Source organism: Coloeus monedula (genome assembly GCF_965178545.1).
Source record: "Coloeus monedula genome assembly, chromosome: 12".
Taxonomy (NCBI): Eukaryota; Metazoa; Chordata; class Aves; order Passeriformes; family Corvidae; genus Coloeus; species Coloeus monedula.
Genome location: NC_138792.1, coordinates 14,112,740 through 14,125,370, shown reverse-complemented (window position 1 = coordinate 14,125,370; position 12,631 = coordinate 14,112,740). Strand labels below are relative to the sequence as shown.

At 50.2% G+C, this 12,631-nt stretch overlaps 1 protein-coding gene across 3 annotated transcripts in view; it reads left to right on the top strand.

Annotated features, from left to right (window-relative positions):
- Positions 1–413: 413 nt before the first annotated feature.
- The window catches only part of FGF13 (fibroblast growth factor 13), a gene marked incomplete at its 5' end in the record, with an annotated part of 238,698 nt that continues 226,480 nt past the window's right edge, over positions 414–12,631 (top strand). The window contains one exon of one of the 3 annotated variants that reach the window (XM_082289462.1): positions 414–516. Coding sequence is in view for 1 of the 3 variants with exons in the window: in XM_082289459.1 (XP_082145585.1) it covers positions 1,625–1,673 (49 nt within the window). Of the gene's footprint in view, positions 517–1,337; positions 1,674–12,631 lie in introns of those variants that run through there. The other 2 variants (XM_082289461.1, XM_082289459.1) reach the window with 2 other exon arrangements.

Genomic DNA, 12,631 nt, shown 5'->3' with positions numbered 1-12,631 from the left:
GGCCGCCGAAAGCCGAGCTGCGTCCAGCTGTCCCCGGGCTGCAGCAGGGGAGGGCGCAGGGCAGGAATTCGGCCCCGCTAAAAATAGCGGCCCCGGGGCTGCTCCTGTCCCGGGGACCCCCGGCGGGCTCGGGGCCGCTCCTGCAGCGGGGCACCATGTGCGGGGAAGCGCTCAGAGCGCGCTGCCTTCCCCGGGGGTGCCAGCCCTGCCTTGTTCCCTCCTGCTCTTGGAGAAATCCCTCGTGTCCCCCGCCCCAAACAGGCCACTTGTGCCGTGGGGAGAGGGGGCAGGAGGAGCCCGGGTGCCGCACCGAGGGGCTCCCCCAAGCACTCCAGGGCTCGCCCTTCCCGGTGTTTTATTTTGGGCGCTGCCGAGCGGGGCCGGGCTCCAAGGGGCGCCGGCTGCCTCGGGTTTCTGCCTCCCCCGACGGCGGCCCCGGGCAGAGAAAGTTCTGCCCCGCCGAGGAGAACGGGGCAGGGGGAGGAGCGGGGCGGGACACGCCGCTTTGTAGCACAGGTGAGGGAGCTCTGGCTCTTCCTGGGGTCCCCTCCTGCTCCCCGGGGGCGGATGGAGGAGGCGGAGGGAGGGGGTGAGCGCCGTCCCACGCCCCGGGGCAGAGCAGCAGCGCTGGGCGGCGGCCGGCGCAGGCTCTGCGGGCTCCCTGCTAAGGGAACCCGATCCTCCCTGTGCCCTCCGTGTTCCCCGGTAACGGGAACCCGATCCCCCTTTGCCCCCCGGCCGGCGCTCTGCACTCCCGCGACGGCAGCAACAGGCTGCGGGGCTGGGGCCCGGGCGGCTCCGCGCCCAGAGCCTCCCCCGCGGTACGGGGGGGTGGGAGCTGCTCCCCAAATCGGGGGACAGTCCAGGTCCGGCCATGGGGCATCGTTGTGTCGCTGGAGGGCAGCGGGATGCGTGTTGCCCCCCCGCTCCCCCGTACCGTTTAATGGAGAGCCGGTGTGGGCGATGGGGAAGGGGATGCGCGGAGCCGGGGGGGCCGGAGGGGGCAGCTCCAGCCCTCCTTGCTGCCGCGAGCGTAAACCTGCCGCCTCTTCTGCAGTGACGGGGACTCGCGTCCTCCTCCTATCCGCGGCTGCAGCTCTGCTGCTCCATCACATTATTATTAGGGGAGGATGCGAAAAGAGAAAAACCCAAACCCAACACACCCAAGCAAACAACCCCCCTCAACTCACGGTACCCCCCTCCCCCCGGTCGGTGGGACTTGCAGGACCAGCTGCGCTTCCCTGGCCCTGGGGAGGAGAGGCAGAGCCGGGGAGGCGGGGGAAGGAGGGGGCCGGGGCCAGGCAGACACAGGGAATATCGCTTTTGTCTCCGGCACGGCGAGCGGCGCAGGGGCTCGGTGCTGCGGCTGCCGGAGCCCCCCGCTCCCCACTCCGCTCCCGCAGGCACCGCGGCGGCGCCGCCGGGCTCCGAGGCTCCGCGCCGGGGAGCGGGCAGCTCGCCGGCTCCTCATTTCCCCCCTCCTCTCCTTCTCTTGGTGTTATTTCTGCCTTTTCGGCGTAGAGGGTCCCCCACACGCACGCACGCTGCCCCCCGCCCGAGGTTTCTTTGGGTCCAGCCGGAATTCGCGACGCTCCCGGGGATTTTCCCACCCAAGCTGGGGTCTATGAGCGGGAAGGTGATCAAGCCCAAAGAAGAGAAAGATGCTTCCAAGGGTAAGGCAGGCGCAGCCGCCCCGATAACCAGCTCGTTCCCCGGCCCGACCGCGGACAGCCCGACCTTACCGGGCCGGGAGGGGGGCACGGCTCCGGTGGCAGCCGCGGCTCGGGGGACCCGGCACGGGGAGGGAGCGGCGCCCGGCTGTGCCCGGCGTGCGGGGCGCTGCACCGGCACCCCGGCACGGCGGCTGCGGGGGCCGCTCAATGCGGCACCGGCGGGAGTCGGTGCCCCCCCTTTCCCTGCCGGGGAGGGGGCGGCTCCCCTGCCGGGCCGGGGGCGCTCGGCGCTGCGGCGGCCCCGGCCGAGGCGAGCGGGGCGGGGAGACATCGCCATGGAGACGCGGGGCCGGGGCACCGGCGGGGCCGGGGGTGACCCCAGCCGGGGCTGGGCACGGGGGGCTTCCCCGCCCCGGTTCGTCCCCGCGGCGCTGGGGGCGTGCGGGGCCGGGCTGCCCGCGCCGGGGGGCATGGCCGGGGCTGGGGGAGCGCAGGGGGCCCTGCCGGGTGCGGGGCCCGCCCGGGGGCGAGCCGTGGCGAGCCGTGGCAAGCTGTGGCGAGCCGTGGCGAGCTGTGGCGCTGCCCCCGGGCCCGGCCCCGCTCGGGCTGTGGGGCCGGTGCGGGGCTCGCCGTCCCTCGGAGCGGTGCCCCTGTGCTCCTCCGTGCCCCCGTGTGCTCTCTGGCGCCCGGCTGGGCTGGGGGGGACCCGGGGAGGGCTGTGGGCCGGGCCTCCCCGCAGGACCAAAAACTACTCCTTATTCACTAGTTTTATAAAACGGAGTGGGACACTTCCCTGTCATTTACTTTTTCAGCAGCCGAATCAAAGCTAGTCAACCTTTCTATTCTTGATAAAAAGCCTTTTGGTTTCATGATTTTTGAAAGTTTGTATTTAACACTTTAGAGAGCTGTTTTGGTGTTTTTTTTTTTTTTAATGTTAGTTTTTTTCCCATCTCTGTCTTTCCCCTTCTCACTATGTTCTATGTCCAAAACCTTAGCGTTTGCATCACATTTTTTTTCTCAACAACACAATCAAGTTCACCACTCAGATGCATTTCAAAACCTTACATATTTCTAGATAAATTTTTTTTGCCTTTACAGTATGTTCTTTGAAGTTGAGTTGGTTTTGATTTTCTTCTATGGTGGCCTTATTCACTAAATTGCACTTTAAATAATTTATTAAGCAATGCAGAACAAAAGATTCCCGCCTTTCTGAGGAATTATTTTGCATGATCTAGAACTGTGTTATAATAGTAAACAAAACGAAATTGCCGTACTTGTGCTATGCTTGCCTGAAAGCTTGTTTTTCAAAATCAAGCTTAGATATGCCATTTCATTCTATGATTATAAGTTTTAGTGACATATTTCATGTCTGAAATTGCATGTGTACAGGCTTTGGCACTTGGCAAACCAGTGGGACAAAGGCATTTGTACCTGCTGTTAATGAGTCAGTCGTGCCTTAGACGTGCAAGGCTTTGATGTCAGTGGTGACAGGGTACCAGAAGGTGAATATTCTGAGGCTCCCAAGAAAAGCAGTTGGTGCTGATGCTCTGCTTCCAGGAGACGCTGCTACGCTCTTTGAGCTCATATAAAAACTTTCTCTGTTATCACCAAGTGAAGAGGCAGTTTTAGATACAGCAGGAGGAGCCGGTACTTGTGTGAGGTGGTTTGGTACCGCTGTAGGCAAGTGAGTCATGGTTAACACCTGTGAAATACGCTTTTAGAAAGGCTCCGGGAATGGTGATAAGGAGTTAATATTTACTAGTTTATGGATAGGCTGCATGGTCTTCTTCAGCCTCTCGAGTTGTAGACAAAAATAGGAAATGGTTTTTCCTCTGAACCGCCTGAATTCTCGTTTGGTGATTGCAAGTGTTAATACTCTTAAGTGGGGCTGTTTAATTTGGCTCTAGCCATAGTAAATCCAGGCAGTGATGGGTGGGTTTTTTGTTTGATTTTTTGGTTTGGTTGGGTTTTTTTAATACAGTAAAACAATAATTTGCCTGGAAGGGATGGGATACCATTTCCTGCGTTTTTCTGCAGCTGTACTGTGGCACTGGAGTCCTGAGAGAAAGCTTTGTGGTTTTAAGTTAGTTAACTCCTATTTCAAAGAACAACATAATCATGTTTCATATACGAGTAGTTTATTGTGGTGATATGTTCATGTACCCCCCCCCCCCCCCCATTCTGTAAGATAACGTGGGGTAGTTTTAATACCTGCTGTAAATGCAGGTGTCCCAGGGTTATATTTGCCTAATAAATGTGGAATACTTCTCAGTGAGAGCAGTGTCAGCTTTTCTTACTCCCGAAGCTTCCTTAGGCATTGCAGGGCCATGCATGAGATGAGTCTTGGCTGTAGTTCCCTACAGAACTTGGGGAGGGCCATGTTCAGCCCAAGTGTAAGAGCTGCTCTGTGTAAGCTGTTCAAAGACACTTTCTTCAGTCGGCTTTTGGGGTGGGTCTTTTTAGACAAAACTGATTTATACAGAACCTTGAAAGGCCGTGGATTTTGGTGGGAATAAGCACAATCCAGACCAAATACTTATTGCCTTGCAGTGGTTATTTGCAGTTAAATTACCCGTTTGTAAAGTCTGTGGTGTCAGTGGAGTTCTGCAGGTGTTACGGAAGTATCAAAATCTATCACTACTCAAAATAGTTGGGGTTTCTTCACTTTTCTGAAGCCAAAGAGGAAAGTAACTGCTTGCTTTAGAGTTTGTTGGTCCCACTTACAAGTCCTGCCTAGAAAACCAAGTGATGGACTGTGTTCTGCTCGATATCTGGTTGCTTTTAAAAGTGGCTGTGGATGTTTGAGAATTATCTAGCCTAATCTAAATAAAGCTCATGGATTAACAGAACGAAGTCAGGGATGTGCACCTTTACTTTCTGCAAGATGCTGCATTAACTGTGAGTGTGTAGCTATAAGATTATGGCACATTATGGCGCTGATTTCCCCTCCCTCTATTTTTTTTTTAGACTGTGTGAGAGTTAGATGCAGGGTGCTGTAAGCCCAGGTATCCTCCCAGCTGCTTCCCAAAGGCAGATGGGCAGCACTGCTGCTGCTCCAGGGTGGAGGCTGTTTGTGGTAGCAAGCAGCTGGTTCCAGAGAGCAGCCTTGTCCCCTCTGGGTTGGTTTCATCATGGGGCAGGTGTCCGTGTCTCTCCTCCCTGTGCGCTGTTTTCCAGGGTTGGCAGGAACGTGAGGTTCTGGAGAAGAACAGCTCAGCATCCTGCCGTGGTCTCTAAGGGTTGGTAGCAGCTTGGTGGCAGCTCTGTGCTCAGGAATGCCCCGGGTGCATTCCCAGGACAGTGCAGTTCCCACCACACAGGTTCTTGTCGTGCCCCGGAGCTGCTGTGCAGAGCCACGGGTGTGCCAGGGCAGGGGACTTACCACAATTTTCCCCCAAAAAGTTTTTGCCTCGCACTTTGAGAACAGTGCATGGAGTGTCCCCAGCCGTCCTTGGGGCTGTATCAACATAACCTATTTTGAATTACAGATTTTTTACCTTTTATTGGGGGGGGGGGGGGGGAAGTTGTGGGGCAGTAGGAGAGTATTGGGCATTAGAAAGGGAGCTGAGATGTGCTGAAAGCCCTGTCCTTTGGACCTGGGCCTTAGAGAGCTCGTGCTGTCTGGTATTACAGCCAGACTCTTTCCAGAGGCTGCTGTGCAGTTTGTGTGGCTCCTCTGAGCAAAGTCAAGAGCTGGAGCAGAGAGTCTGAAACTAAATCTGAGGAATGGATTCATCTGCATTTGTTTTTCTTTTTACGAAGGGGATTATCTACTATTGGCTTCCCCGTCAAAGCAGATGAAGTGGGATCTTTCCTGTCACCATGCTGTCACCACAAGAAACTTGGATAACTTTGTCCAAAAGTCTGATAACCTCAGCCATAAGCAGTGAGAAAATAGAGAGTGTATTTTCTTCTACAGAAAGCAAAATAGGAGCATTTTTGAAGCTGAAAGCTTCTAATCTGAGAAGAGTGTATTGAAATAGTGACAGTAACAGTGAAGACTTTGGAAGCACAGGTACTATTCTAATTCAGTGACAGCAGAAAACAAAGCACTTAGAGAAATCACTTGGCAGGAGAAACAGAAGTCAGAATTTTGAGGTATCTATTACTGCTTTTCGTGGCTTTATGGGAATATAGTATAATGCAGCTTGTGATTGAAAGGTCTGGAGAAAAGCTGACAAAAATAAAGAAGCTGATCTCAACAGTTACATTTCTATAGTACTGAATCATGAGAAAGTAACTTACTTCAGGGACTGAAGAGGAGCCCCATGTAAGCTGACCACGTCTTGGTCTGAGTCCACGGAATCAAAATTAGCAAGTGCAGACCCGGGTGAGAAGGGGGAAGGGAGCACGGTGCTAACAGCCCCAAGTGCTGCTTGGCCAGCTCCGGGCACAGGCAGCGCATTTCTTAGTCTTTCTGTCAGAAATTTGGGTGCCAGTTCTTTTGCATTTCGGACAAAAAGCCCCACCAAACATCATCAGCAGCTGCAGTTTAGGATATGAACTTGAGTGTTTGTTCAGGCACATGTTTGCCAGCAGCACATTGGGTCTTTTTGTGGTCAGTTGGTGCTATTGACTTGCGCATCAGAACTTGTGTTTGTTTTATAAACATTTAATGACACCAAAGAATTAGTATTAAACTCAATGCTTTTGTTTTGTTTGCTTCACACTAGAAATCTCTGAGCCTCCTGTCTGAGATTGCAGATCCACTTTGAATAGGTGCCTGCATTGCCCACTGGAAAGCGACAGCCAAAATCTGGGGCACGACCCACACCATCCTGGATATTAATGCTGCAGGTTACAATGGAAGCTTAGTGCTTGGCTGAGGTCCTGATCCATTCAAAATTCCCAGTGACACCAGTGGGAGTTCTCTGTGTCTGCCTGTGGCATTGCCTCTGATTAGTGGGTGGTTGTTAATGTGCCCATGCTTGGAATATTTACAGTAACTACCTCCTGTTATGACTCATTATCTGTGACTGTCTTTGGTACCACAAACGACAGTAACTCTTTATAAAAGAAACATCCTTCCCTCTTAAATCCCAAGACAGTGGCCCCTCACATACGTTGGTTAAACATCAGCAACTCAAAAGTCAGAAGCAGTCTTGAGATCAAAATGCCAGCACATTAGTGCTGATGCTCTTCAATGATTTTCAGTGTTGAAGAAGTGCACAGTAAGGCAGGATTTCCAGGGACAAGCTCCACACTCAGGGGTTTGTTACAGCGTTGGTTCTTGTGTGGCTGCTGTCCATGCCAAAGAACTCGTGCTGTACAGAAGGTAGTAAAAGAGAGTCATCTTTTTTTTTGTTTCTAGAGGGAAACTTAATAATAGTTGCTTCTTGGCAGATGTCAAATCTCATCTTCAAAGGAAAAACTCCCAGGCAGATGAAGCCTGGAGGATGAGTAGCCCCACAGAGCATTGCAGGGCACTGCAAAGGGAGGAGCACCAGCAGCCACAGCAGATGCATAAGAGTGCATGGCTTAGGCTTCTGGCATCTCTGGTCTGTGGCCACCCACAGTATACTGGAGACTTGTCATTAACTGTATTTGTGCCATTTACTGTGATTTCCTGCAAGGCATTGGTCTTACCCCTGTGTTTTGGGACTTTAGTGCTGCAGCGTAGCCGTGGGTCAGATGAATGTTTCTTTTCTGCTTCTGTTCCTCACTGTGTGTTACTGCTGTGGTGTGTTGAAGAAGACATGGCTCCAGAGTTGCATGAACCACTTCTGCAGGACCGAAGACAGGGCAAATCCTGTTCCTCAATCTCCCTGCAAGCAGTGAATCCATGCTTTTATAAAAACCTCTGTAAGTCCAGAGGTGTCCTGTGTACAAACAAAACATTTGTAGCTCTAAGAGGACAAGCTTCACTTCCTAGCCTACAGCTGAGCATTTTCAGACCAGGACTTTGGTGTTGATGTATGTTGGAGAGGAACTGCCCTGTTAGTGGCTGGATGCTTTCACAGATTCTGTGGTCTTAGATCTCTTCTGTGGGACTGAAGGTTTCTCAGCCACTCCTATTCCTCTTGGCTGAGCCTCTCTCTAGAGCTTGTGTTCCCCAAACTGTTCTTTCCTCAACTACGTCATTTGGCCTAACAAAATTCCCTGCTTTTCCCAGAATGTGTCTTGGTCAAGCTTACATGAAAATGCAGGTTAAAAACCAAAATGAGACAACTATGTTATATATGTTATTTATAATAATCCTTTTATTTTTGTGTGTGGTATATTGGATAAAGGGTTTCCTTGAATTGCCTGGTCTGGTTTCTTGCTCAATATTTGTATTGTGTTGCTGAGTGAAATGAAGGCGAAAATAATTTGAATTGCACCCTCAGGCAGGTAACAATTCAGTTCTTTTCATGAAGAGAGTGTAAAGTGAGACTGTTCTCTACTTAATTAGTTTTGTGAGAGTGATGTATAAGGCAAGGTCAGTGCTAAAGGAAGAAAGGGCTGGCATGGATTGAACACTGCTTACGTTGTTTGAATAATTAGAGCATCACTGTGAGGTGGGGGGGAGCAGAGGACAGAAATGAAGTGGGAAGAAGAGATATTCCTGAAATAGCAATTGAATTGCCATTGATCTGGGCTGCATTACATGTACACAGTTCAAGAGTGACTAAATCTGAACTAGTGGTGGTTTGTTACCCTTGGCACTGGTTGTGCTTGTAGCTGAAATGAAGGTGTGTTTACAGAGATCCCTCTGTTCTGTGAGTGAGGCTTGACACAGCTGATGTAAGGCTCTCTTGGCTGCTTGAAGAATAAATTGTTTAACCGGTGCTTGGTATTTTTGATACATGTGCTTTTAGTTACCGCCCAATTTAGGATGAATGCCATTTGTGTTAGTGGGATCAGATCAGAGGTGGGCATCGTGTAATCCTCATCTGACCCAAGAGTTGCACAGCATTTGCTTTGGGTGTCACTTTTGTAAAGTGACAACTTCTCCTCTGTTGGTCACTCTTAGATGCCAGCGCAGGGCATCCAGTGGCGGTGCTGAACTGCTCCAGTGGGTTTCTGTATCCCTGTTCCTGTGAGCTTTAGCAGCTGACACGTCCCAGAGGTGGGGTTGCAGGAGCAGCAGTGACAGTACCCACCTGACTGTCCTTCTGGTCTTCTCCCTCCTCCATTCCCTGAGAACATACCAAGGTGGCACCAGTGTTCCTGCCAGGTTTGGCGAGGCCTTTGTGGAACCTTCTGGAACCATCTGGAACATTCTGGAGCCCTCTCGGGGCAGCTCTGTTGTCACCTCACAGAGGCCCCTGAGGAAGACCCCTGGGCAGTGACGCACAGCTCGGCGTGGTGACAGCGAGGGCCGATGGCTCGGCCCCAGCCTCTGGTGGCGAAGGTATCGGGCGACTTGTCCTTGTCCTTGGGCAGGAGTTGGGCAGTTCCCTCTCTCTCCTGGCTGCAGGTGACCATTCCCACGTGCCAGTGGCTTCCCCAGGGGCTGCACAAGAGAGGTGACGACCATCAGCTCTGCGCTTCCAGCAGCTTCACTCAGGTTTTAGCCACTGAGTTTAATTATGGAAGTTTAGGAGTTCTGAGCCACTTTCCCCTGCCCCCCATAGCCTGTTTATTCAAATCCTTTGGTAATTAGCACTCATCTAATGGTTTGATTTTTCTGTTCATTTTGGGTATTGAATCACAGAATGGTCCACAGTGGAAGCGAGCACTGGAGCTCCTCCAGTCCAGCCCCCTGCTGAAGTGGGATCTCCTGAGCACATCACTCAGGAAGAACTGTGTCCAGACAGCTTTTGTGTATCTCCAGCAAAGGGGAATTGGGAGTTCTCAGTGGTTTTCCTCTTCTGTTGTAGGTGACTTTTTGCTCAAATTTTTGGTTTTCATTAAATGAAGGGAAAAAGTGCAGGACATTTTTTCTTGCATATAGAATAGAAATAGAAAGCAAGTATGAAAGAACTAGAGAGGAAAGCTAGGAGAGAGGGGCAGGGGAGAGAGCCAGCCGGAGAAGGGAGCGGTGCAGACTGAGCTCCAGGTGATGCACAGCACGGCTCTGCTCGCGCCCGGCCGCGCTCACTCTCACCTCCCAGCAGACACAAGCGGAGAGGACTTCTGCTGATTCTGTTCTTTCAGCCATTTCCCAGCACTTACCAAGAAGATGGTAGGTACCATTTTTTTTCCATTGTGTCTCTTAAGTTGTTCACTGGTACTGGCCACAATGTTCAGGTAGCTGAGGCTGGATTTACTTCCACACATTGTCAATGTGCTGTCAAATTGCTTACATAGAACCATTTCTCCTTTGGATTTTACATCTGCTCTGGAGTTCTGTGCAGCTGCCTTTTATGTTCAGTACACATACGAAATTCTTGCGTTGCTCTTATGTCTCGGTTTGCCCAAGTTGTGCTACAGTACTGCCTCAAAAACGATAAATGTTTTAATTGGAATTATACACAGTGCTCCGAACTGCTGTCACTTACACTTTGTTCCTCTGAGTGCTGCAAGAGAATAAGAAACTACAATGGACCCAATTGTCACTGCAAACCATTGTCACTTCTTGTGGGGTGCAGAGCTGGAATACCTGATCCGTGAAAACCTTTCCTTGTAAAACAAAGATGCAGAGGTATTTTTGGGAGTTGTAGTATTGGTGGGAATTACAGGCATATGCATTTCCTAAGGGAATAATGATGTGTAATTGTTTGAGGCCATCATGCAGTGCCCGTGCTCCTTCCTAGCCCACGCTGCCGATGTTGAAATGTTATTTCTTGTGCCTGTAAAGAGGAGAGAGGTCTCTGCAGCCACGCTGGTGTGCAGTCAGTGCAGGTTTGTCATGTGCTCTGCTTTACGTTTGCTTCTCATCTTGCATACCAGTGACTGAACGTTCAGAGACTGCCAAAAATAGCTGACTGCTTTCAAGTGATTGGGCAAGGAGAACTGGAGTGACTTTCATCTGCTGCTCTTCTCTTCCTCCTGCTCTGCTCCATGTTTGCTTTCTGAGGAAAGGATATTGGGTTTTCAGTTTTTTTGGCAGAACTCAATAAAAGGTGGTAAAAAGTGAAGTAAGTCAGACAGGATCAAATAGCAAGTCTCTTCTTGATCACCTAATGGGAAGGCTACAGCAGCAGAAGGTCAGAAGTCTGACTCCAGCTGCAAAAAGATTCCTGGGGTGAAGTGTGACCTGTTTCAGATCCACTCCAAGGTCAGGATACTTCCTGGCTGTGGAGGCTGATAAAGGAATGTCTGCTTTAGTGCTGGAGGTTCATTTGTACCTGGCTTGTTGACCATATAGAGCTGTGTTACTTGGCCACTGGAAAGCAGCATGTTTGGTTTCTTTGGCTGGAAGAGGGGTTGGGCTGTTTGTTTTGGGGTTGGGTTTTACGGTGTTTGTTTGTTTGTTTGTTTGTTTTTTCTTTTCAAATTATCAGTGCAAACCCCAGTTTTGAGGTTCTGTTTATATAACTGTGTCTTTGGGAGGGATTTCTATCACATGATTTCTGGGGTGTTGGGAGTAATGAGCTAGTCTAAGTAATAGTCTTTTCATGTGGGGTATCCAGTTAGTAGGTGATGGAAAGGAGTGAAGGCTCTGTAGACAGTGATCCAGTAACTCCTGTGCAAGGAGAGAACAGCATGGAAGACAGAACAAAGGTAAACTTGTACTTTTTACTAGTCGTTCATTTAAGAACAGTAGATGTTCTTGTTTAGGGATGCTTAATTTGAGTGGCAGCAATTAGTGAATGTAGAGGAGAGGAGGATTATGCAGAGTTGTAAAAGTTGTCAATTCTTTTCATAGTGACTTTCAGGGTTTAAAATTTTGAATTTGTTCCCCCTCTGGGACATAAGCAAAACTTCTTTGAGGTTACTCAGGAGAAATAGGCACACTGGAACTATTTTAAGGAAAAAGACCTGTCAGGTTTTCCATCTCTGTCCTTGTTCCACCCTTGGTCTGAAAAGGCCTCCCGTCAAAACTGAGATACTTGTGCAAGGCTTTTGAGTATGATCAGGAAAATTAGTTAGGCACTTCTGAAGAGTGTTACAAAGAGATTTTGAAATGTATAACAGCTGAAAAAAAGCACAGTTTCGAGTGGTGTGGAGGATGGCAGGAAGCTCAGTACCGAGGCGGAGGGGCTGTGCCTTTTGGTGTGGAAGTGTCTGGTTTTTATTTCACTCCACATTTGATTGTGAAGGATGAACTTTTAATTGCTTTGGGATGAGTAAGAGGTGCCAGGCTGAGAATGGAAGGGGGAGAAAGTGTGGTGTGGTGGCAGGAGTAAGCAAATTCTGTGAAACTTAGCACAATGGAAAATTAGCTTTGAAAAGTCTCTGGAGAGCACAAGGAAGCTGAAGAATGCAATGGAAGAGAGATATTATGGGCATAATTTATCAGTGTTCCTGGAAGTGTAACAACAGCCTGGCTATGTATTTCCTCAGTGCAGAGGGTGGATTTCTGAGGAGCAGAGAAGAAGTGATGGGGGTAAGTTGAGGCAGGGAGTGATCAGTGGAGCCAGAGTCCAGGGGAGATGTGGAGTTGGCAATGGCAGAGATGGAGATCGTGAGGCACGAGGAGGAAAAGGAGCTTATGGATTTGCTGCAACTCCAGGGCTTTTCATAAGAAGACCAAAGATACGTGTTTATCATCACTGTTGGCAGGAGCTGGCAAAATCATTAGCATTTGGGCTGCTGAAGCTGTTGCAAATACTGAGCATATTAAGAGAAATACCTCTGCAGCAATAAAATGCCTTTTCAGAAATACCTTTGCAGACCAGGTTATCTGGCTGAGTTCATTGCCTGAGGATGTTTTCTACCAGTTGGGTCTTTTGCAGATTGTCTGAAAAGTACCCAAATTGTAATGTGGCAGGAGAGGGCTGAACTTCTAATCAAGAGTGACAGAACTGGGTTTACAAGTGAAAAACAAATAAATCAATAAATAGTTAAATATCTAGAAAGGAGACCCAGCTCAATGGGGTCTATAATGTTCTGGTTAGTCAGAGCTCAAGGATCTAAAAAAACTTCAGTCA